Raw genomic sequence first — 26,760 nt, 5'->3', positions numbered from 1 at the left:
GTGACTCCTCCCACCACAGAGATGCCCCCCATCCTCGGGATGTGACTCCTCCGACCACATTGATGCTCCCCGTACTCAGGATGTGACTCCTCCCACCACAGAGATGCCCCCAATCCTCAGGATGTAACTCCTCCCACCACAGAGATGCACCCCATCCTCGGGATGTGACCTCTCCCACCACAGAGATGCCCCCCATCCTCGGGATGTGACTCCTCCCACCACAGAGATGCCCCCCATCCTCGGGATGTGACTCCTCCCACCACAGAGATGCCCCCCATCCTCGGGATGTGACCCCTCCCACCACAGAGATGCCCCCCATCCTCGGGATGTGACCCCTCCCACCACAGAGATGCCCCCCATCCTCGGGATGTGACCCCTCCCACCACAGAGATGCCCCCCATCCTCGGGATGTGACCCCTCCCACCAGAGATGCCCCCCATCCTCGGGATGTGACCCCTCCCACCACAGAGATGCCCCCCATCCTCGGGATGTGACTCCTCCCACCACATTGATGCTCCCCGTACTCAGGATGTGACTCCTCCCACCACATTGATGCTCCCCGTACTCAGGATGTGACTCCTCCCATCACAGCGATGTCCTTGGGATGTGACCCCACCCCCATAGTCTATGACTATTTATCCCTGCCCCACATTAATCTACTTCCTGCGCTCTATGACATCACTAATATACAGGATCAGATCCGAAACACTCAACGTTACAATATATAGAAATATCTGTACAGGAGCCAGCACCGCCATGGAGTGCCAGCTCTTGGGACCAGCCATTGTTCCTGGGTTCCACCAGCCTCCTGCAGCTTGACCATCATTTAGGGATCAGGACAGGGTGGGGGCTGGGGTGACCCCCGTCATGGGGGTCTCATGTGGGAGGAGGCAGCACAATGGGGTCCCCCCCTCTGTATACAACTATCAGAGCAGGCGCCATTTTTCACCTAACCTGCCCCATAGGATCCAATGGACGCCTCCTGCTCCCCAGGGTCCTAGCTCCTGCACATACACCTCTTCTTATCACTTCCCGTTTCCTTCCCCCATATCTTGGTGACTGAGGGGGAGGTGTTGGGCGGCTCCGTACACCTCTGCCGTGTGTGTAGGTCCCCCTGCCCCCCACAGTTCAGCCACTCCCTGCTTTGTCCCCATCTCTGTCCTTCCTCATCCTCCACCATCTTCTCATCTACATACTGGAACCATCATCTTCCTCACATGATTTCCATCTAATCGGGGGCCCGAGGCAGCACTGCCCCCAGCTGTGATATCTCTGAGCTCCCCATCTGTCTGCACCCCCTTTCTGTCTGACTCTCCCCAATAATATATAAGAAGGAACGCCAAAAAGATGCTCCCATAGCGACCAATTACACTGCCCATAGCAACCAATCACAACTCCCATAGCAACTAGAGCTCCCATAGTGACCAATCATACCTCCCATGGCAACTAGTCACACCACTCATAGCAACCAGTCACAGCTCCCATAGCAACCAATCACATCTCCCATGGTAACCAATCATAAAAACCAATCACAGTTCAGCTTTCAGTTTACCAGAGCAATGTGAGAGATGAAAGCTGTGCTTGGTTGCTAGGGGAGCTGTGATTGGTTGCTAAGGGAGGTGATTGGTTACCATGGGACCTATGATTGGTCACTATGGACCACAGACTATAGAGAGCGCCTATGAGGAGGAGGAGCTGCCGCCATTGTGCTGCCTCACTTCTCCCCCAAGTCCTATCTTACACACTGGGTGACTGGATGAACCCCGATCTATGATGTCATCATGTGTGCCTCAGACCGCTGACCTTAAAGGGCCGGCGCAGCCTTCTGGATAATGAAAAGCTTTATAACATACAGACTAATGGGGGCTGATCCCTCCCTGCCCCGCGCGGGGGTAACACTGTGCAGGGAATGATAAATACCCCTCCCCCGGGTCTCCAGATCCTGCACACAGCTGGGGGGTTGTTACAATGTACACCGGGTCAGAGCTCTGCTGTGTGACCAGGACTGCGTGCAGAGGTCTGCTGATCCGGAGAACCTCCTGCGGTGATGAGGGGCCGGAGCCCATGGCATTGTGGGTAAGCAGCCGTACAGTTATCACTGGGAACATGGCGGCGTCTCACAGCCACAATCTCCACACACAAGGACCCAGCATTCACGTCGTCCTGGGCACGCGCCATGGTCGCCCCCAATGGCCGGTGATCGGCATATTACGTGTCAGGGACCAGCCCGGAGATTTCCTGTAACCCGATGAGCCTCCCAGGGGACGGCGGAGCCGTGAGGTCAGGTGGGGGGGGTGTCCGTCTTATCTGAAACACAAGACACAACGAGATGAGGAGAGGTGGGGACCAGGATGGCCGCAACTGGGACCGGAAAGCACATCTACATGGCGGCCACTACCGACCGGTTGAGGTGGAGTTAGCGCCGTCTTCTGCTGCCGAGAAGTGTAAGTCTGTTCCATCTGTGATCAGCGATGACCTGGACCTGTGACAGCGATCGCCGGAGCGCGTCCTGCGGAGGACAGTCTAATGGAGGAGAAGGACAGGACAGAGGTCATGACCCCAGCCGGAGGTCCTAGGGGTGACATCACTGATATAATATTATGATCACAGCCCCGCCCCCTGGGTGACATAACTGATATAATATAATATTGTGATCACAGCCCCACCCCTTAGTGACATCACTGATAAAATATAATATTGTCATCACAGCCCCGCCCCCTGGGTAATATCACTTATAATATGACGTGATCACAGCCCCGCCCCTTGGTGACATCACTGATATAATACAATATTGTGATCACAGCCCCGCCCCCTGGGTGATATCACTTATAATATGATGTGATCACAGCCCCGCCCCTTAGTGACATCACTGATATAATATAATATTGTGATCACAGCCCCGCCCCCTGGGTGATATAACTTATAATATGACGTGATCACAGCCCCGCCCCTTAGTGACATCACTGATATAATATTGTGATCACAGCCCCGCCCCCTGGGTGATATCACTCATAATATGACATGTGATCACAGCCCCGCCCCTTAGTGACATCACTGATATAATATTGTGATCACAGCCCTGCCCCCAGGGTGACATCATTTATAATATGACATGTGATCACAGCCCCGCCCCTTAGTGACATCACTGATATAATATTGTGATCACAGCCCTGCCCCCAGGGTGACATTTATAATATGACATGTGATCACAGCCCCGCCCCTTAGTGACATCACTGATATAATATTGTGATCACAGCCCTGCCCCCAGGGTAACATCATTTATAATATGACATGTGATCACAGCCCCCACTCCTGGGGGACATTACTGATATAATATAATGACATGTGATCGCAGCCCCACCCCGAGTGACATCACTTATAATATAATGACATGTGATCACAGCCCCGCCCCCTGGGTGACATCACTTATAATATGACATGTGATCACAGCCCCGACCCCTGGGTGACATTACTGATATAATATAATAATGTGATCACAGCCCCGCCCCCTGAGTGACATCAGATAATATAATGTCATGTGATCACAGCCCCGCCCCCTGGGTGACATCACTTATAATATAAATACATGTGATCACAGCCACGCCCCTGGATGACATCACTGATATAACGATGTGATAACAGCCCCATCCCCTGGGTGACATCACTTATAATATAATGACATGTGATCACAGCCCCGCCCCCTGGGTGACATTAATGATATAATGATGTGATCACAGCCTCGCCCCCTGGGTGACATTAATGATATAATGATGTGATCACAGCCCCGCCCCCTGGGTGACATCACTTATAATATAATGACATGATCACAGCCCCACCCCCAGGGTGACATTACTGATATAATGACATGTGATCACAGCCCCGCCCCCTGGGTGACATTACTGATATAATGATGTAATAACAGCCCCACTCCCTGGATGACATCACTGATATAATATAATGACATGTAATCACAGCCCCTCCCCCCATGTGACATCACTGATAAATTATAATTTTGTGATCACAGCCCCGCCCCCTGGGTGACATCATTGAATGTGATGCTGATGGAATGGATCCTCCTTACCTTCCGGCTTTGGGGGCTGTTGGGGGCCGAGGCGCTGGTGTACAGGCTCAGGCTGGAGTTGGAGTTGCTCGGGGACATCCCTTTGGTTTTGGCCTGGCTCCCTGCACGGCCAAGGGTGGATGCCGAGAAGGGATCGGAGCCCAGATACTTCTCATTAATCTTCACATTGGTTCGGCCTTTTACTGCAACAACAGAACAACAATATGAGAGACGGTGAGAATATGTGACCACCAGAGCCTCGAGGGGTGGCATCACCAGAGGAATTGTGGGAAATCTGTGACCAGCTGAAACCTACGACTCCCGGCCTTCACACCTCCCCGCCGCCAGTCCCGGCCTTCACCCCTCCCCGCCGATCCTGCCTGCCCCAGGCCCTCACCCCTTCGCTCCCGTCGCTTCCACCCTCGGCCTTCCCTTATGCCGCTCCCGGCCCTTCCCTGATGCCGCTCCCGGCCCTTCCCTGATGCCGCTCCCGACCCTCGGCCCTCCCTGATGCCGCTCCCGGCCCTCGACCTTCCCAGCCGTCGCTCCCACCCTCGGCCTTCCCTTATGCCGCTCCCAGCCCTTCCCTGATGCTGCTTCCGGCCCTTGGCCTTCCCTGATGCCGCTCCCGACCCTCGACCTTCCCTGATGCCGCTCCCGGCCCTCGGCCTTCCCTGATGCCGCTTCCGGCCCTCGGCCTTCCCTGATGCCGGTCCCGACCCTCAGCCCTCCATGATGCCGCTCCCGGCCCTCGGCCTTCCCTGATGCCGCTCTCGGCCCTCGGCCTTCCCTGATGCCGGTCCCGATCCTCAGCCCTCCATGATGCCGCTCCCGACCCTCAGCCCTCCATGATGCCGGTCCCGACCCTCGGCCTTCCCTACAACACAGATTCCTCACAAATACCATTGATAACAGGGCAGCCCCAGTACAGAGCCGGCAGACTCATCCCCCTATAGGCTACTGCAGGAGGCTGTGGGGGTGGCGGAGGTTGGGGGTATTTAGGCTGGGGGCGGCAGGTGTTGGGGGCCCCCCATGTGTTTAACATAGCAGACAGACCAAGGATGACGCACCTCTACATGGATCATTTTTCACTAGGAATTCATCCAGAGCGATCCAGCCGCCTCCCACTCGCACCATGAGGGTACTCCGCAGGATCCGGACCATGCGCAGCTGCTGAGACTCCCCAAACTGAGAGAGAGACAAACTGACAATCTGACACAGCGAGGAGAGGGGTGCGGGGGATACAGGGGAGTCCCTACAGCGGGGAGGGGGGGATACAGGGGTATATCTACAGCCGAAAGTAGGGGGGGATATAGAGAAGTCCCTACAGTGGGAGGGGGGATACAGGGGAGTCCCTACAGCGGGAGGGGGGGATACAGGGGAGTCCCTACAGAGGGAGGGGGGGGGGATACAGGGGAGTCCGTACAGCGGGAGGGGGGGATACAGGGGAGTCCGTACAGCGGGAGGGGGGGGGGGATACAGGGGAGTCCCTACAGCGGGAGGGGGGGGGTACAGGGGAGTCCGTACAGCGGGAGGGGGGGATACAGGGGAGTCCCTACAGCGGGAGGGGGGGATACAGGGGAGTCCGTACAGCGGGAGGGGGGGATACAGGGGAGTCCCTACAGCGGGAGGGGGGGGTACAGGGGAGTCCCTACAGCGGGAGGGGGGGGATACAGGGGAGTCCCTACAGTGGGAGGGGGGTATACAGGGGAGTCCCTACAGCGGGAGGGGGGGGATACAGGGGAGTCCCTACAGCGGGAGGGGGGGATACAGGGGAGTCCCTACAGCGGGAGGGGGGGATACAGGGGAGTCCCTACAGCGGGAGGGGGGATACAGGGGAGTCCCTACAGCGGGAGGGGGGGGATACAAGGGAGTCCCTACAGCGGGAGGGGGGGATACAGGGGAGTCCCTACAGTGGGAGGGGGGTATACAGGGGAGTCCCTACAGCGGGAGGGGGGGATACAGAGGAGTCCCTACAGCGGGAGGGGGGGATACATGGGAGTCCCTACAGTGGGAGGGGGGGATACAGGGGAGTCCCTACAGTGGGAGGGGGGCATACAGGGGAGTCCCTACAGTGGGAGGGTGGATACAGGGTCCCTACATCGAGGGTAGATATATTAGGGAGTACACAGAGTGGGGGTACATATGCAGGGGAGTCCCTTTAGCGGGGGGAGGGGGATACAGGTGAGTCACTACAAAGGGGGGAGGGGGATACAGTGGGGGGGAAACAGGGGAGTCCCTACAGCAGGGCGGGGATGGAGGGCAGTCCCTAAAGCGGGGGGGGGGGAGTACAGATACAGGGGAGTCCACATTGGATACATGACACACTAGATACAGGGCTGGGCACTGGGAGGGATATGGGGTGTCATGGCTGAGGGGTGACACGCCTGGAGCGACATGTACGGAAACGCCTTCCTAGGGTCAACGCTGGGGCAGAAGCGCGGGGGAAAAGAACAAAGGTCTGTGGGGGTGACGGGGAGAAGCAGAGAAACCAGAATAAATATCAGCTACAGCAGATGGTGAGAGGAGGAAGGATGAGAGGATGATGGAGATCAATGCCAGGAGGCTCCTGCACAGCAGCGGCCACTGAATGGGGGGGGGGGGGTGAGAGGGATTTGGATGAATGGCGACCACACCTAGTAAGGATCAGTCACTCACCCGGTAACGGTTGGCGCTGATCTGCTCCACCTGGAATCGCTTTGCACAGTTACACTGAGCCACCTGCCTATTGACCTGTAGAGGGAGGAGATCAGCGTTACGGGATCCGGATGCTGATCGGGGAGGCACCTGGGGGTGGGGGGGAGGGGTGTCAGCTTCTCACCTCGTCCTGGATTTGGTCAGCATCTGCATTTCTCCTCAGGGGGTCTCTGCTGGGGTGCAGGGCACTGACAAACTCATAGTAGTCAATGAAGCCATCCCCATTAATGTCAAAGATATTAGCGACAGCCGTCATCTCCAGGGAGTTTGTGGGGAATCCTGTGAGGAGAAGGACGTGTTAGTGATGTGGGAATGTCATCATCGTTATGACATGATCGGGGGGACGAGATGATAAGTCATCACTGAGATAATAAGTCAGCACTGAGATAATAAGGGAGTGCTCTGAGATAATAATGTGGTGTCCCACCACAGGTGTTTCTTACACCTGTCGCAAAAGCTTTTACTCTCAGTTAAGTGGTGATGAAGGTTTTCTATAGTTTCGCCACAAGATGTCAATGTTTTATCTGTAAGCTCTTATGGATTGCACAGCTGAAGCCAACAAAGGGTTACTGTTTCCTATGTATTATGTGCTTTTATTGTCAATGGGGATGCTCTTTCTTCCTAGCCTATCACTCTTCTTTTCTTTGCACACATTCCTTTTTACCACTCACAGGGTAGATAACACATCCCTGTAGGAAGTTACTTGGTGGGAAGAAGTGTAGCTTCAGTTCTACTCAGATTCTCGCAGGGAAAGGACACACAGGGCAGACGTCCCTGGTGTAGCCAAGCCAGGGCCTGGCTCTGCCAGGACCCCTGTCCGAGACAAGTTTGTGTGTGGTTTAGTCAGTGAGTGCAGTCTACATGTGTAGGCAGAAGCAACCAGAGACATTTAGTTTATCCAGTCTATCCACTATATCTACTATGCAGTGCTAGACACTACATTAGGGATAAAGGTCATGGATCAATCCTAGCCGACGCCGTGAACTAGTCTAAAAGGTGCAGGGCAGTATCCTACTACACAAGAGGGACTAGCCTGGATAGAACAAGGCTAACAGAAGGTCTACGTATTCTATCTCACAGTGCAGGTAAACCGGGAAGGCACGGACACTTAGCTTCACCCATGTAACCACGGCTGGGGCTTGTATCACCCTATTGGGACCGGAAGCTCGATACTGTACAGCAGAAGGTGGTCAGACTACAGTCTATACGGGGCGTGGCTTAGCCATGGAGCGGTGAGGTCGCACTCTGAAGGAGCTCCGGGCCACACGGCGCACAGTCTGCTGTTTTCTACCCTGTTCCCGACCTGCATCCCCCATGCCACACAAGAGAGACCGAGGTCCGGACACCCCGCACCCGCCGGTGACGAGATCTGCGTGCGGCACGACCCGTATAGACCGCTTCCTGCAGCCGACGCGGCCAGACCCTCAGGCCGCTTAAGACACACAGCCGCGTCCAGCACAGGAGCCGCGTGGCAGCATGATGGCGGCGGTAGCCTCCGGTTCCTCTGGGGACTCCAGCGCAACAGGTGAGGAGTTCCCCGAATGGCCCCCCACAGACCCCCTCACTGACTTACCTACATCAGGCACGCCATCACATTCTGAATTCCGGCTGCTGCGGGAGCTCATACAGGCCCTCCCCACTAAACGGGACTTGGATGCAGTAGTAGCCCGGATTGAAGCCACCCAGCAACAGGCTTTGGAAGCAGTGAGGGCGGACGTGGGCGAAATAGCGGCCCGCACAACGGCCACTGAGGAGACGGCCGCCATCTTGGCCACAAGGCTGGACACTCTCGAGATACAGATGTCGCAGGCCAGAGCCCATACTCAACGGCTCACACTCCTCCTGGACGACCAGGAGAACCGCGGGCGGAGAAACAACGCCCGTATAAAGGGTCTCCCTGAGCTCCGACCCCATGATGACTTGCCACACAGGGTGACTGAGATTTTTAATTTGGCTACAGGCCGACCACTGGAATCTACTTATAAGGTGGACAGGATACACCGGGTGGCTCGCTTCCAACAACGTGACACCTCGGCCCCCAGGGATGTTTTATGCCGACTTCACAACTTCTCTGACAAGGAAGCAATCATGGCAGCTGTGAGAAATTCAGGCTCGGTGCAATATGGTGGGTCCACGATCCGCCTTTTCCCAGACATATCAGCGCGCCCACTGTACATGAGGCGTTTATTGCAACCAGCCCTGTCCGCAATCAAGGATGCGGGGGCCACCTACCGTTGGGGACACCCACTGCAAGTGATTGTCCGGCGCGGAACGGATACCTTCACCCTACGACGCCCAGATGACCTACCGCAGCTGTTCGAATTCTTGGAAGCACCCCCCGTTGAGGTCCCTGACTGGCTAGCAGTGGACTTGCCGGACCCGATTGCGGCATCACGTCGACGGAGACAACGGACCCCCAGGTCCCCAGAACCCATTAGTGCACATTCCCCCCCGCCATTTCCAGGGAGAGACATGTCACTGAGTCTTCCCACGGAGGCCTGATGGAGGCTGCCTGCCGCTGGCCCCTGATTTCATGGCCCCACGGTTGATGACTCTAACGACTTCAGCCATGGTTCCCTCCTCTTGTTCTGATACGGGGACGCCGGAGGGGGAGGGCGATCACCGTTTTCGGACACCGATGAATCGCTGTCCGCCTTAACAGGCCTCACAGGCTGTCACATGGTTTCGAAGCCCTTGACTCTGTCCTGTGCGGACATACCCTACCCTGTCTGATGCCCCTTCCAATTATGGTGTCCAGTAGTTAATCCTCGGGGAACTCCTAGTTGGGGATTGCTTCTTTACTTCCCATATGTTTTAACTGTTGGAACAGAATGTTTAAAGTTGTTGCCCTGGGAGCCCTGCTCGTCTCGTCCTCTTTTTCGGGCGGACGGGCGGGTCTCTCAGTGTTTTATGTTTGGTGTGCCGCCAGCCCGGGGCCCCCCACCCCTGGTTTTCTACGTCCCCATTCCTCCTCTTCCTTTCTGTCCTCTCCACCCCTTTGGAGTGATCATCTCCATTTAGCATCTGTGTGCTTCTTCCTCTCTTTGTGCGCCTTCTCTGGTGCGGTCTACTACCCTCTTCTCCTTTCACCCTCGTCCCTCTTCCTCCCGTCTTCCCCCCTTACCTTTTTTCATCTCTTCCCTCCCCTCCCCCCCCCCCCCCCCCCCCCCCCCCCCGGTCCCACACCCTCTCCCTTCCTCTCTTTCCCCCCCTTCCCCCCCCCCCACCCTCTTCTTCATTTTCCCGCAGCTATGGCCACACGCCAGCAGACGTCCCTTAAGGTCGGATCACTCAATGTAAAAGGGCTCCATGACTGCGGCAAACGTTCCATCATGCTGAACTTGTTTAAAAAACAGGGGCTGCAAGTCGCATTTATACAAGAAACTCATCTGATGGCCTCTCACAAATTTTCTTTGTCTAACTCCTGGTTTCCTTTTGCCTATCACAGTTTCTCTCCGGTACAGAGGGCCAGGGGCACGAGCATTCTTATAGCCAGATCACTACCGTGGGAACCGATGGACTCTCGCAGTGATGAGGAGGGCAGATTCCTCCTAGTAAAAGGACGCGTTGCTACGCAGGTATTTACCTTCGCCTCACTTTATCTCCCGAACTCGGGTCAGTCTCAGGCTTTGGCCCGATACCTGGACACGATAGATGACTTTGCCGAGGGACTGTTGGTGGTCGGAGGAGACATTAACATTGCCCTAGACCCCACCCTAGACACGTCCAAGGGCTTCTCCCACGTGAACCGTGCCACATTGCGACGGGTGGACACCACACTCCACGACCACCAGTTGATTGACACGTGGAGGCTCTGTCATCCCCGCGATAGGGACTACTCTTTCTTCTCCCCTGTTCATGATATGTACTCCAGATTGGATTACTTCTTCATTAGACATAGGGACCTGCCCCTCTTAGAGGACGTGTCCATTGACACCATAACCTTCTCCGACCATGCCATGATCACCCTGCATATCTCCCTCTCTACACCGTACCCGACACAATGGCAATGGATACTTAACTCTTCGCTGTTACATGATACCGTAGTAGCTGCAGACCTTACACGGACATTGACGGAATACTTTAGTCTTAACTCCCCTGACGATACTTCCCCCATGACGGTTTGGGAGGCGCATAAGTGCGTGGCCAGAGGGGTGCTGGTGAAACACGGCGCTAGACTAAAAAGAGAGAAGGCTGCTAAAACTCTGCGTCTTCTGACTCACCTGCGAGAGCTGGAGAGAACGCATAAGACCTCCCCATCTGCCGATACTAAAAGCCAGCTGGTACAGGCCAGGGAAACTCTCCGCACACATCTCCTGGATAAGGCGAAGGCTCAGCTCACCAAATGTAGGAGACATTTCTACGAATACGGGAATAAATGTGGGCGAACCCTAGCTCGAGCGCTCCGCTCCCAACGATCCCGGACATATGTCCCTCATATCACCACCCCCGCACAGACGAAGGAGCATCTCCCAGCGGGCATTGCGAAGACATTCCGAGACTTCTATGCCACTCTCTACACTTCAGACGCAACAAACCCACTCTCCCATAGTCCCTCTTTCAGGTCCCGTATCCAAGCGTACATCTGAGTCAGGCCTCCCCCGCCTCGACGACGAGACGCTGGACTCTCTGGAAACCCCCATCTCAGATGTGGAACTTAAATTGGCCATCAAAGGATCACAGACAGGCAAAGCACCAGGGCCGGACGGCTTCACACTGCACTACTATAAAATGCTGGAATCCACACTGGCGCTCCCCTTTCTCACTGCCTTTAACTCACTTACGACGGGTGTTGCCCCTCCTCCGGACCTCACCAGAGCCACGATCACGGTGATCCCGAAGGAGGGTAAAGATCACAGTCTCTGTGCTAACTACCGTCCCATTTCGCTCCTCAATGTGGATCTGAAGCTCTTCGCCAAAATTCTAGCTACGAGGTTGGCGCCTCACTTGGACGGGGTCGTTCACCTGGACAAAACGGGCTTCATGCCGGGTCGGGAGGCCCGAGACAGCACCATGCGGGCAGTTGACCTGATTCACAGCGCTCAGTCATCAAATATCCCGCTGATTTTGCTTTCGACCGATGCGGAGAAAGCGTTTGATCGGGTCAACTGGACGTTTATGGAAGAGACACTCCGTGCGCTGGGGCTAGGTCCGCAGTTCTTGTCTTGGGTGTTGGCTCTGTACACGAATCCTTCTGCCAGGGTCTGGGTGAACGGTATCCTCTCCGAGAGCTTCACGATCCACAACGGGACCAGACAGGGGTGTCCCCTGTCCCCCCTAATATTCATACTTACCTTGGAGCCTTTCCTGCGGGTGGTGCGCGCCAGTGGGGATCTGGGTGGGGTCCGGGTGGGAGACACCACGCACAAGGTCGGTGCATATGCGGACGACCTTTTATTCTTTATTTCCACTCCTCTCGTGACGCTTCCGGTCCTTATGAGGGAACTGGAAACATATTCTTCTCTGTCCAACTTCAGGATTAATTTCTCGAAGTCAGTGGCCTTAAACATTTCCCTCCCGCCTGGTGTGGTGTCTTCCCTCCGGGCCTCCTTCCGGTTCCGCTGGGCCCCCAAATCGATAAAGTATCTTGGCATTTTCCTGTCATCTTCCCTCACAGATCTGTTTTCCCTCAACCTTCCACCCATCTTAGCTACAATCCAGTCTTGTTGTGCGTCTTGGAGTAAGGGGACATTTAAGCTACTGTCTGTCTTCCAGTGCTTGCCGGTCAGGGTCCCTATGTCCTTTTTCAAGGCTATCGCCTCCATCCAGATTAGGTTCATCTGGGGAGCCAAACCCCCGCGTTTGAAACGGACACTATTGTGCAGACCCAAGATTCGGGGGGGGGTCGCCCTACCTGACCTGCATACTTATTATTTGGCCTCCCAGCTCTCTAGGGTGATTGATTGGACACGACATGCCTCCACGAAGCAATGGGTGGCTGTCGAACAAGCCGCCTCCAGCATCCCTCTGTGCTGCATTCCTTGGCTCCCGAACTCACAGACGCGAGCACTCCGCTCACATCCCTTGATCGGCCCGACTCTTCGGGTCTGTGACCATCCATCGGTGCGAGAGCGGCTATTGCCCCAGTGCTCCCTCATGACGCCGATACTCGGCCACCCGGACTTTACACCAGGTTTCACTGACCCAGTGTTCCGGAGATGGATTTCTCATAAATTTTTCAGGGTCCTGCACTTTGTGACAGGCTCCTCCTGGCTGTCTGCGGAAGCACTCGGGATGGTCCCGGACCTCCCCCCGTTAGGGGTATGGAGATGCTCCCAACTACGGCATTATCTCCTCTCCCTACCCTCAGCCGCCCAATTTACTTCCTCCAAAACCTACTTTGAATCTCTCTGCGATGGCCCCGAAGCTATCAGTCATTCTCTGTCCCTAATCTATGCTGACTTGATGACTCCCCCTGACCAAGACCCACCGACTTTCCTCATAAAGTGGGAGGAGGATCTACAGCTAGACCTGACTACGCAGCAACGGACTAACATCCTCCTTCTTGCCCACAAGACCTCGGTAAGCTCTCGCCTCCAGGAGGCAGGGTATAAAATCGTGTCCCGCTGGTACCAGGTACCAGTGAAGTTGCATGCGATCTGGCCTGAGACTGACCCGATGTGCTGGCGTTGTGGCGGGGATCAGGGTACCTTCCTGCATATTTTCTGGTCGTGCCCTCTGCTGAAATCTTTCTGGGATGGTGTACAGGGGATTACCCGCCAGGTGACGGGTCTCTCCACAGGTCTTACCCCCGCACTGTTTCTCCTCCATCACTGTGAGATGTCCATCAAGAAGTATAAACGCTCCTTACTGCGCTTCCTGGTCATTGCGGCCAGGGCCTGTGTTCCTCTGTACTGGAAACGCACTGTTCCTCCACCGATCTCGCTTTGGGTGAGAAAGGTTAATGAACTCATGAGAATGGAGGACCTCACCTCCTCTTTGCACAACACTAACTCTCGCTTCACCAAGACGTGGTTCAGTTGGCTGGAATTTCAGGGCACGGCTGACTACGCCTCTTTGCTGTCGCAGGAGACGGAGACTGATATGCCCTCCTGAGTGAATTCCGAGATGGTCTGGACTGGTGACTGGCGGTGGCCCTGGCTTTTACACCCCCCGCCCCACCCCTTCTCCTCCCTCTCCTTTCTACCCTCCCTTCCCCCTCCCCCCCCCCTCTCTCTCCCGCTCCCTTCCTCCCCTTTTCTCACCTCCCTCTCGTGTCACTGCCCCTGCCTGTTTGTCCCCCTTCTACCCCTCTCCTTTGCCCCTCTATATTACTTTGTTTAAGTGGGAACCCGAGTGGTCTCCCTCTTTTCTTTCTTTTTTTCTGCAGTATCTCTAATTTTAGTATACCTACACCTTTTAAGTGGAAAAGCGGCGAGGATGGTCGGGGCCTTCGCCCTCTTGGCGCCTGTTTTATAACTCGCATGGGTTTGATTGTCTCCTACTGCATGACCTCCTTTTAGGGGTCTTCCCTCTCCTTTCCATTTTTGTATTCTCTACTTTTGTACCTTCCCTGGCGCGATATATCTCTTTGTTTGCATTATGTGATGTCGCGGGGTGCCTGGAGGGAGGAGGGTTCCTGTTCGCTGTCTGTACCTGCAGAAAATGTGGTTCTGTTTGATTTAAATAAAGAATTTATAAAAAAAAGACTATAGTCTATACATGGGTACAAGTATCTCTCTCCCTCTCAAATATCTCTCCTAAGTTCCCGCATAGCACAGTACTGAATTGGGTTGGGACTCCCTTGACAAACTCCTCTCCTCTGTGCTGCTCCACTCTACTTTGTACTCTCCAAACACCACTACAACAATCTCTACTCTACTCTGTTTCAAGCATCTCCGCAGCACAAATCAAGTTGAGCACTGAAGTCTGTACAACGATTCATCTATTTGCTGCCAAAGTGTTCAGTATTATCCAGAGACTGTACAGTAACGTGTTCTGTATTATATAGAGACTGTACAGTAATGTGTTCTGTATTATATAGAGACTGTACAGTAATGTGTTCTGTATTATATAGAGACTGTACAGTAATGTGTTCTGTATTATCCAGAGACTGTACAGTAACGTGTTCTGTATTATACAGAGACTGTACAGTAACGTGTTCTGTATTATATAGAGACTGTACAGTAACGTGTTCTGTATTATATAGAGACTGTACAGTAATGTGTTCTGTATTATATAGAGACTGTACGGTAATGTGTTCTGTATTATATAGAGACTGTACAGTAACATGTTCTGTATTATATAGAGACTGTACAGTAACGTGTTCTGTATTATATATAGACTGTACAGTAACGTGTTCTGTATTATCCAGAGACTGTACAGTAATGTGTTCTGTATTATATAGAGACTGTACAGTAACGTGTTCTGTAATATATAGAGACTGTACAGTAATGTGTTCTGTAATATATAGAGACTGTACAGTAACGTGTTCTGTATTATATAGAGACTGTACAGTAACGTGTTCTGTATTATATAGAGACTGTACAGTAATGTGTTCTGTATTATATAGAGACTGTACAGTAATGTGTTCTGTATTATATAGAGACTGTACAGTAACGTGTTCTGTATTATATAGAGACTGTACAGTAACGTGTTCTGTATTATATAGAGACTGTACAGTAACGTGTTCTGTATTATATAGAGACTGTACAGTAACGTGTTCTGTATTATATAGAGACTGTACAGTAACATGTTCTGTATTATCCAGAGACTGTACAGTAACGTGTTCTGTATTATATAGAGACTGTACAGTAACGTGTTCTGTATTATATAGAGACTGTACAGTAACGTGTTCTGTAATATATAGAGACTGTACAGTAACGTGTTCTGTATTATATAGAGACTGTACAGTAACGTGTTCTGTATTATATAGAGACTGTACAGTAACGTGTTCTGTATTATATAGAGACTGTACAGTAACGTGTTCTGTATTATCCAGAGACTGTACAGTAACGTGTTCTGTATTATATAGAGACTGTACAGTAACGTGTTCTGTATTATATATAGACTGTACGGTAACGTGTTCTGTATTATATAGAGACTGTACAGTAATGTGTTCTGTAATATCCAGAGACTGTACAGTAACATGTTCTGTATTATATAGAGACTGTACAGTAATGTGTTCTGTATTATCCAGAGACTGTACAGTAATGTGTTCTGTATTATATAGAGACTGTACAGTAATGTGTTCTGTATTATATAGAGACTGTACAGTAACGTGTTCTGTATTATATAGAGACTGTACAGTAATGTGTTCTGTATTATATAGAGACTGTACAGTAATGTGTTCTGTATTATATAGAGACTGTACAGTAACGTGTTCTGTATTATATAGAGACTGTACAGTAATGTGTTCTGTATTATATAGAGACTGTACAGTAACGTGTTCTGTATTATATAGAGACTGTACAGTAACGTGTTCTGTAATATATAGAGACTGTACAGTAACATGTTCTGTATTATATAGAGACTGTACAGTAACGTGTTCTGTATTATATAGAGACTGTACAGTAATGTGTTCTGTAATATATAGAGACTGTACAGTAACGTGTTCTGTATTATATAGAGACTGTACAGTAATGTGTTCTGTATTATCCAGAGACTGTACAGTAACATGTTCTGTATTATATAGAGACTGTACAGTAATGTGTTCTGTATTATATAGAGACTGTACAGTAACGTGTTCTGTATTATCCAGAGACTGTACAGTAATGTGTTCTGTATTATATAGAGACTGTACAGTAACATGTTCTGTATTATATAGAGACTGTACAGTAATGTGTTCTGTATTATATAGAGACTGTACAGTAACGTGTTCTGTATTATCCAGAGACTGTACAGTAATGTGTTCTGTATTATCCAGAGACTGTACAGTAACATGTTCTGGATTATATAGAGACTGTACAGTAACGTGTTCTGTATTATATAGAGACTGTACAGTAACGTGTTCTGTATTATATAGAGACTGTACAGTAACATGTTCTGTATTATATAGAGACTGTACAGTAACGTGTTCTGTATTATACAGAGACTGTACAGTAACGTGTTCTGTATTATATAGAGACTGTACAGTAACGTGTTCTGTATTATATAGAGACTGTACGGTAACGTGTTCTGTATTATATAGAGACTGTACAGTAATGTGTTCTGTATTATATAGAGACTGTACGGTAACGTGTTCTGTATTATATAGAGACTGTACAGTAACATGTTCTGTATTATATAGAGACTGTACAGTAACGTGTTCTGTATTATATAGAGACTGTACAGTAACGTGTTCTGTATTATATAGAGACTGTACAGTAACGTGTTCTGTATTATATAGAGACTGTACAGTAATGTGTTCTGTATTATATAGAGACTGTACGGTAACGTGTTCTGTATTATATAGAGACTGTACAGTAATGTGTTCTGTATTATCCAGAGACTGTACAGTAACGTGTTCTGTATTATATAGAGACTGTACAGTAACATGTTCTGTATTATATAGAGACTGTACAGTAACGTGTTCTGTATTATCCAGAGACTGTACAGTAACGTGTTCTGTATTATATAGAGACTGTACAGTAATGTGTTCTGTATTATATAGAGACTGTACAGTAACGTGTTCTGTATTATCCAGAGACTGTACGGTAACGTGTTCTGTATTATATAGAGACTGTACGGTAACGTGTTCTGTATTATATAGAGACTGTACAGTAATGTGTTCTGTATTATATAGAGACTGTGCAGTAACGTGTTCTGTATTATATAGAGACTGTACAGTAACGTGTTCTGTATTATATAGAGACTGTACAGTAATGTGTTCTGTATTATCCAGAGACTGTACGGTAACGTGTTCTGTATTATATAGAGACTGTACGGTAACGTGTTCTGTATTATATAGAGACTGTACGGTAACGTGTTCTGTATTATATAGAGACTGTGCAGTAACGTGTTCTGTATTATATAGAGACTGTACAGTAACGTGTTCTGTATTATATAGAGACTGTACAGTAACGTGTTCTGTATTATATAGAGACTGTACAGTAACGTGTTCTGTATTATATAGAGACTGTACAGTAATGTGTTCTGTATTATATAGACTGTACAGTAATGTGTTCTGTATTATCCAGAGACTGTACAGTAACATGTTCTGGATTATATAGAGACTGTACAGTAACGTGTTCTGTATTATATAGAGACTGTACAGTAACGTGTTCTGTATTATATAGAGACTGTACAGTAACGTGTTCTGTATTATATAGAGACTGTACAGTAACGTGTTCTGTATTATATAGAGACTGTACGGTAACGTGTTCTGTATTATCCAGAGACTGTACAGTAACGTGTTCTGTATTATATAGAGACTGTACAGTAACGTGTTCTGTATTATCCAGAGACTGTACAGTAACGTGTTCTGTATTATATAGAGACTGTACAGTAACGTGTTCTGTATTATCCAGAGACTGTACAGTAATGTGTTCTGTATTATATAGAGACTGTACAGTAACGTGTTCTGTATTATATAGAGACTGTACAGTAACATGTTCTGTATTATATAGAGACTGTACAGTAATGTGTTCTGTATTATATAGAGACTGTACAGTAACGTGTTCTGTATTATATAGAGACTGTACAGTAATGTGTTCTGTATTATCCAGAGACTGTACAGTAATGTGTTCTGTATTATATAGAGACTGTACAGTAACGTGTTCTGTATTATATAGAGACTGTACAGTAACGTGTTCTGTATTATATAGAGACTGTACAGTAACGTGTTCTGTATTATATAGAGACTGTACAGTAAAGCTGTTATATATTTATATCACTGGGACTCAGTCATCCTTTCCTCCGCACCAGCACCTATACACACTAGCCGCACACCTTGGGTCATATTCCCCTTTCTGTGGGTGGCGGTACCAATAGTCCGGGTGGGTCAGTTGCCACTCAGGACTACCGTGACAGGAGCCCAAGAGAGCCATTACAGCCCGGCAGGTCACCGACCATTTGGGGAACAGTATGAACTGGACGTACACTCACCGGCCACTTTATTAGGTACACCATGCTAGTAACGGGTTGGACCCCCTTTTGCTTTCAGAACTGCCCCAATTCTTGGTGGCATAGATACAACAAGGTGCTGGAAGCTTCCTCAGAGATTTTGGTCCATAGTGACATGATGACATCACACGGTTGCCGCAGATTTGTCGGCTGCACATCCATGATGCCAATCTCCCGTTCCACCACATCCCAAAGATGCTCTATTGGATTGAGATCTGGTGACTGTGGAGGCCATTGGAGTACAGTGAACTCATTGTCATGTTCAAGAAACCAGTCTGAGATGATTCTAGCTTTATGACATGGCGCATTATCCTGCTGAAAGTCGCCATCAGATGTTGGGTCCATTGTGGTCATAAAGGGATGGACATGGTCAGCAACAATACTCAGGTAGGCTGTGGCGCTGCAACGATGCTCAATTGGTACCAAGGGGCCCAAAGAGTGCCAAGAAAATATTCCCCACACCATGACACCATCACCACCAGCCTGAACCGCTGATACAAGGCAGGATGGATCCATGCTTTCATGTTGTTGACGCCAAATTCTGACCCTACCATCCGAATGTCGCAGCAGAAATCGAGACTCATCAGACCAGGCAACGTTTTTCCAATCTTCTACTGTCCAATTTCGATGAGCTTGTGCAAATTGTAGCCTCAGTTTCCTGTTCTTAGCTGAGCGGAGTGGCCCCCGGTGTGGTCTTCTGCTGCTGTAGCCCATCTGCCTCAGAGTTGGCCGTACTGTGCGCTCAGAGATGCTCTTCTACCTACCTTGGTTGTAACGGTTGGCTATTTGAGTCACTGTTGCCTTTCTATCAGCTGGAACCAGTCTGCCCATTCTCCTCTGACCTCTGGCATCAACAAGGCATTTCCGCCCACAGAACTGCCGCTCACTGGATGGTTTTTCTTTTTCGGACCATTCTCTGTAAACCCTAGAGATGGTTGTGCGTGAAAATCCCAGTAGATCAGCAGTTTCTGAAATACTCAGACCAGCCCTTCTGGCACCAACAACCATGCCACGTTCAAAGGCCTCAAATCACCTTTCTTCCCCATACTGATGCTCGGTTTGAACTGCAGGAGATTGTCTTGACCATGTCTACATGCCTAAATGCACTGAGTTGCCGCCATGTGATTGGCTGATTAGAAATTAAGTGGTAACGTGCAGCTGGACAGGTGTACCTAATAAAGTGGCCAGTGAGTGTACACAAAGCAGGTACCAACATCTCACCTGTGTGCTGGACTAGCACTGGCGTCAGGACACTTACATCTCTGGCTAAGTACTATACCACCTAGGGATCTACTACTCCCACCACAATAAGCGGGTGCTCTGAGATAATAAGCGAGTGCTCTGAGATAATAAGCGAGTGCTCTGAGATAATGAGCGAGTGCTCTGAGATAATGAGCGAGTGCTCTGAGATAATGAGCGAGTGCTCTGAGATAATAAGCAAGTGCTCTGAGATAATGAGCGAGTGCTCTGAGATAATGAGCGAGTGCTCTGAGATAATAAGCGAGTGCTCTGAGATAATAAGCGAGTGCTCTGAGATAATGAGTCAATGTTCTGAGATAATAAGCGGGTGCTCTGAGATAATAAGCGGGTGCTCTGAGACAGGGCCCTATTTGGCAGATTATCGCTTCGTGTAATAAACACAACAATCGGCTGATCGCCTATATAGGTTTGGACCTTGTCAGGCGCTGACCGTGCATCGCTACGTGTAATAGCGGTGCGTGGCCGGCGGCAAACTCTATACAGAACCTATCCAGGCTGCAGGGCTCTTCTTGCGCTCTTCTTCTAACCGGGTCCCGCGCGCTCCAGCTTCAGAGCGGCTGACAGGTCGCTCAGCCAATCACTGGCTGGGACCACCGCGGCCAGTGATTGGCTGAGGAGCCTGTTAGCTCAGACAGGCCACTCTGAAGCTGCGGCGCATGGCACACTGGGAGAAGAAGAGCGCAAGAGGAGCCCTGCAGCCTGAATAGGTAATGTATAGCGTTTAAGCAAGGGCTGCAAGGACATCAATAACGATGTCCATACAGCCCTTGTTAAACGATTATCGGGCCATGTAATAGGCTTGTATTAGGCCCCCATTGGCCCGTGTAATAGTACCCTTAATAAGTCAGTGCTCTGAGATAATACGTCAGTGCACAGTCCCATACGCCCCCTGGGGTCACTCACTGGAGGACAGGACGCTCTCCATGAACTCTCGTTGGCTGATCCTCCCGTCCTGATCCCGATCGATTCCTCGGAACACATCCAGGATCCGCGACTTCATCTGCCCGATCCACTGCATGTATCGCTTCCGCCAGACCGCAAAGTCAAAGTGCGCAAATTCCTGCAACTGGAGGAGAGAAGGCGAAGCAATGAGCTGCATGTAGGGGCGTCCTCCTTGGGGTCCCAGGCCCTGTGCCGACCACCCACCTCGTGCAGCCTCTGAAGAGCGTTCTGTAGACGACACTGACGGTCTAACGCCAGGAACCAGAGCTGCTGCCAGCGGTTCAGGAGCTGCACCATGTGTGGGGTCTGTGGTGCCAAATCCTGGAGGGGGAGGGGCGCAATGCTCTGCAGGGATCTCACACAGCTTTGTCTTTCTGAAACAAATAACGGCAATTACGTCAAGTAAAGCAGAGTAACATGACAGTGGGGCCACTAACCTCTGGACACCAGGGACTGAGGACACTGTATACAGGGAGGGCCACTAACCTCTGGACACCAGGGACTGAGGACACTGTATACAGGAAGGGCCACTAACCTCTGGACACCAGGGACTGAGGACACTGTATACAGGAAGGGCCACTAACCTCTGGACACCAGGGACTGAGCACACTGTATACAAGAAGGGCACTAACCTCTGGACACCAGGGACTGAGGACACTGTATACAGGGAGGGCCACTAACCTCTGGACACCAGGGACTGAGGACACTGTATACAGGAAGGGCCACTAACCTCTGGACACCAGGGACTGAGGACACTGTATACAGGAAGGGCCACTAACCTCTGGACACCAGGGACTGAGCACACTGTATACAAGAAGGGCACTAATCTCTGGACACCAGGGACTGAGGACACTGTATACAGGATTGGCCACTAACCTCTGGACACCAGGGACTGAGCACACTGTATACAGGAAGGGGCACTAACCTCTGGACACCAGGGACTGAGGACACTGTATACAGGAAGGGGCACTAACCTCTGGACACCAGGGACTGAGGACACTTTATACAGGGAGGGCCATTAACCTATGGACACCAGGGACTGAGGATACTGTACAGTCATGGCCAAAAGTTTTGAGAATGACACAAATCCTCTATTTTCCCATGATCCTCTGCCCCCTGTTTTTTCTGTGTGTTTGTCAGATGTTTTTATCACATACAGAAATATAATAGCACCATATTCTGAGTAACAGAAGCTTCTACTGACAGTTAGACTGAGTTACTGCAGCAAGTCTATAATATTTGCAGTGTTGGCCGTTCTTCAGGACGTCTGCAATTCTCCCCGGCTGCTCTCATACAACTGCTGGACCAAATCCTGACTGATAGCCGTCCATTCTTGCACAATCCATGCTTGCATGTTGTCAGAATTTGTTGGTTTTTGTTTGTCCACCCGTCTCTTGATTATTGACCACAAGTTCTTAATGGGATTAAGATCTGGGGAGTTTCCAGGCCATGGACCCAAAATCTCTATGTTTTGTTCTCTGAGCCATTTAGTTATCAGCTTTGCTTTATGACAAGGTGCTCCATCATGCTGGAAAAGGCATTGTTGGTGGCCAAACTGCTCTTGGACGGTTGGGAGAAGTTGCTCTTGGAGGACGTTCTGGTCCCATTCTTTATTCATGGCCGTGTTTTTAGGCTGTGAGACTGTGAGAGAGCCGATTCCCTTGGCTGAGAAGCAACCCCACACATGAATGGTTTCAGGATGCCGGTTACAGTTGGCATGAGACAAGACTGGTGGTAGCGCTCACCTCGTCTTCTCCCAATAAGCTGTTTTCCAGATGTCCCAAACAATCGGAAAGGGGATTCATTAGAGACAATGACTTTCCCCCAGTCCTCAGCAGTCCACTCCCTGGACCTTTCCCCCAGTCCTCAGCAGTCCCCTCCCTGGACCTTTCCTCCAGTCCTCAGCAGTCCACTCCCTGGACCTTTCCTCCAGTCCTCAGCAGTCCACTCCCTGGACCTTTCCTCCAGTCCTCAGCAGTCCACTCCCTGGACCTTTCCTCCAGTCCTCAGCAGTCCACTCCCTGGACCTTTCCTCCAGTCCTCAGCAGTCCACTCCCTGGACCTTTCCTCCAGTCCTCAGCAGTCCACTCCCTGCACCTTTCCCCCAGTCCTCAGCAGTCCGCTCCCTGGACCTTTCCCCCAGTCCTCAGCAGTCCACTCCCTGCACCTTTCCCCCAGTCCTCAGCAGTCCGCTCCCTGAACCTTTCCCCCAGTCCTCAGCAGTCCGCTCCCTGGACCTTTCCCCCAGTCCTCAGCAGTCCACTCCCTGCACCTTTCCCCCAGTCCTCAGCAGTCCGCTCCCTGGACCTTTCCCCCAGTCCTCAGCAGTCCACTCCCTGCACCTTTCCCCCAGTCCTCAGCAGTCCCCTCCCTGGACCTTTCCCCCAGTCCTCAGCAGTCCACTCCCTGGACCTTTCCTCCAGTCCTCAGCATTCCACTCCCTGGACCTTTCCCCCAGTCCTCAGCAGTCCGCTCCCTGGACTTTTCCCCCAGTCCTCAGCAGGCCACTCCCTGGACCTTTTGCAGAATATCCCTGATGTGTTTCTGGAGAGAAGTGGCTTCTTTGCTGCCCTCCCTGAGACCAGGCCTTGCTCCCAGAGTCTCCGCAGTCTCACAGTGCAGATGCCCTCACACCTGCCTGCTGCCATTCCTGAGCAAGCTCTGCACTGCTGGTAGCCCCATCCTGCAGCTGACCACACTTTTAAGAGACGGTCCTGGCGCTTGCTGGTCTTTCTTGGGCGCCCTGGAGCCTTTTTGGCAACAATGGAACCTCTCTCCTTGAAGTTCTTGATGATGCGATAGATTGGTGACTGAGGTGCAATCTTTCTAGCTGCGATACTGTTCCCGGTTCGGCAATTTTTGTGCAGTGCAATGATGACTGCACGTGTTTCTTTAGAGATAACCATGGTAACAGAGGAGAAACAATGATGCCAAGCACCAGCCTCCTTTTAAAGTGTCCATTGGTGTCATTCTTACTTAATCATGACAGATTGATCTCCAGCCCTGTCCTCATCAGCACCCACACCTGTGTTACAGGAGCAATCACTGAAACGATGGAGGGCTGCAATGATGTTAAAATGTGTTTTGGGGGATAAAGTTCATTTTCTAGGCAAATATTGACTTTGCAAGTAATTGCTGTTGGTTCCTGTCACCTGCTGAGGCAAGCGCGCGCGCGGGGGGGGGGGGGGGAGTTGTGTGTGTCAGGGGTTTGTCACTCACTTGCTGAAGCTCTCCGGGCAGTCGCTGTTTTCGGTTCTATGACTTTCCGCTTACAATTCTTGGTCACCTTTTCCACCTCTGGCTCCTTCCAGTTCAGTTCCTCCATAAACACCTAAAAAAAACAACCAATCACAGGTGAGGAGGGGCAATCAGGAGGGTCAGTCACTCAGAGGACAGTGGTACAGTACATTAGAGAGGACAGTGGTACAGTACATTAGAGGGGACAGTGGTACAGTACATTAGAGAGGACAGTGGTACAGTACATTAGAGGACAGTGGTACAGTACATTAGAGAGGACAGTGGTACAGTACATTAGAGAGGACAGTGGTACAGTACATTAGAGAGGACAGTGGTACAGTACATTAGAGGGGACAGTGGTACAGTACATTAGAGGACAGTGGTACAGTACATTAGAGGACAGTGGTACAGTACATTAGAGAGGACAGTGGTACAGTACATTAGAGAGGACAGTGGTACAGTACATTAGAGGGGGGACAGTGGTACAGTACATTAGAGAGGACAGTGGTACAGTACATTAGGGGACAGTGGTACAGTACATTAGAGAGGACAGTGGTACAGTACATTAGAGGACAGCGGTACAGTACATTAGAAAGGACAGTGGTACAGTACATTAGAGGATAGTTGGGGGGGGGCAGTGGTACAGTACATTAGAGGGGACAGTGGTACAGTACATTAGAGAGGACAGTGGTACAGTACATTAGAGGACAGTGGTACAGTACATTAGAGGACAGTGGTACAGTACATTAGAGAGGACAGTGGTACAGTACATTAGAGAGGACAGTGGTACACTACATTAGAGGACAGTGGTACAGTACATTAGAGAGGACAGTGGTACAGTACATTAGAGGGGACAGTGGTACAGTACATTAGAGGACAGTGGTACAGTACATTAGGGGACAGTGGTACAGTACATTAGAGAGGACAGTGGTACAGTACATTAGAGAGGACAGTGGTACAGTACATTAGGGGACAGTGGTACAGTACATTAGGGGGGCAGTGGTACAGTACATTAGGGGACAGTGGTACAGTACATTAGAGAGGACAGTGGTACAGTACATTAGAGGACAGTGGTATAGTACATTAGAGGGGACAGTGGTACAGTACATTAGAGGGGACAGTGGTACAGTACATTAGAGGAGGGGACAGTGGTACAGTACATTAGAGAGGACAGTGGTACAGTACATTAGAGGGTACAGTACATTAGGGGACAGTGGTACAGTACATTAGAGAGGACAGTGGTACAGTACATTAGAGGGGACAGTGGTACAGTACATTATAGGAGGGGACAGTGGTACAGTACATTAGAGAGGACAGTGGTACAGTACATTAGAGGGTACAGTACATTAGAGGGGACAGTGGTACAGTACATTAGAGGGGACAGTGGTACAGTACATTAGGACAGTGGTACAGTACATTAGAGGGGACAGTGGTACAGTACATTAGAGAGGACAGTGGTACAGTACATTAGAGGACAGTGGTACAGTATAGAGGACAGTGGTACAGTACATTAGAGGGGACAGTGGTACAGTACATTAGAGAGGACAGTGGTACAGTACATTAGAGAGGACAGTGGTACAGTACATTAGAGGACAGTGGTACAGTATAGAGGACAGTGGTACAGTACATTAGAGGGGACAGTGGTACAGTACATTAGAGGACAGTGGTACAGTACATTAGAGGACAGTGGTACAGTACATTAGAGGACAGTTGTACAGTACATTAGAGGACAGTGGTACAGTACATTAGAGGACAGTGGTACAGTACATTAGAGGACAGTGGTACAGTACATTAGAGAGGACATTGGTACAGTACATTACAGGACAGTGGTACAGTACATTAGAGAGGACATTGGTACAGTACATTACAGGACAGTGGTACAGTACATTAGAGAGGACAGTGGTACAGTACATTAGAGGGGACAGTGGTACAGTACATTAGAGAGGACAGTGGTACAGTACATTAGAGAGGACAGTGGTACAGTACATTAGAGGACAGTGGTACAGCACATTAGAGAGGACAGTGGTACAGTACATTAGAGAGGACAGTGGTACAGTACATTAGAGGACAGTGGTACAGTACATTAGAGGACAGTGGTACAGTACATTAGAGGACAGTGGTACAGTACATTAGAGGACAGTGGTACAGTACATTAGAGGACAGTGGTACAGTACATTAGAGAGGACACTGGTACAGTACATTACAGGACAGTGGTACAGTACATTAGAGAGGACAGTGGTACAGTACATTAGAGAGGACAGTGGTACAGTACATTAGAGGACGGTGGTACAGTACATTAGAGGACAGTGGTACAGTACATTAGAGGACAGTGGTACAGTACATTAGAGGACAGTGGTACAGTACAGTAGAGGGGCAGTGGCACAGTACATTAGAGGACAGTGGCACAGTACATTAGAGGACAGTGGTACAGTACATTAGAGGACAGTGGTACAGTACATTAGAGGGGACAGTGGTACAGTACAGTAGAGGGGACAGTGGTACAGTACAGTAGAGGGGCAGTG

The 26,760-nt window shown here is 50.5% G+C and overlaps 1 protein-coding gene across 4 annotated transcripts in view; it reads right to left on the bottom strand.

The window, feature by feature from the left end:
• Window positions 1-446: 446 nt before the first annotated feature.
• LOC138782919 (microtubule-actin cross-linking factor 1, isoforms 6/7-like) overlaps window positions 447-26,760 on the bottom strand; it is a 156,703-nt gene continuing 130,389 nt past the window's right edge. For all 4 annotated transcript variants that reach the window (XM_069956902.1, XM_069956903.1, XM_069956905.1 and 1 more), the window contains exons 32-40: window positions 24,221-24,332; window positions 21,206-21,375; window positions 20,963-21,125; window positions 6,882-7,036; window positions 6,719-6,793; window positions 5,131-5,248; window positions 4,082-4,263; window positions 2,403-2,523; window positions 447-2,307 (exon numbers count right to left, since the gene is read on the bottom strand). In XM_069956902.1, the coding sequence (XP_069813003.1) occupies window positions 2,282-2,307; window positions 2,403-2,523; window positions 4,082-4,263; window positions 5,131-5,248; window positions 6,719-6,793; window positions 6,882-7,036; window positions 20,963-21,125; window positions 21,206-21,375; window positions 24,221-24,332 (1,122 nt within the window). In that variant the 3' untranslated portion in view covers window positions 447-2,281. The remainder of the gene's footprint in view (window positions 2,308-2,402; window positions 2,524-4,081; window positions 4,264-5,130; window positions 5,249-6,718; window positions 6,794-6,881; window positions 7,037-20,962; window positions 21,126-21,205; window positions 21,376-24,220; window positions 24,333-26,760) is intronic.

Source organism: Dendropsophus ebraccatus, chromosome 2 (genome assembly GCF_027789765.1).
Source record: "Dendropsophus ebraccatus isolate aDenEbr1 chromosome 2, aDenEbr1.pat, whole genome shotgun sequence".
NCBI classification, from domain to species: domain Eukaryota; kingdom Metazoa; phylum Chordata; class Amphibia; order Anura; family Hylidae; genus Dendropsophus; species Dendropsophus ebraccatus.
The sequence above is the reverse complement of the archived record's forward strand: the minus strand, read 5'-3'. Positions and strand labels throughout refer to the sequence as shown.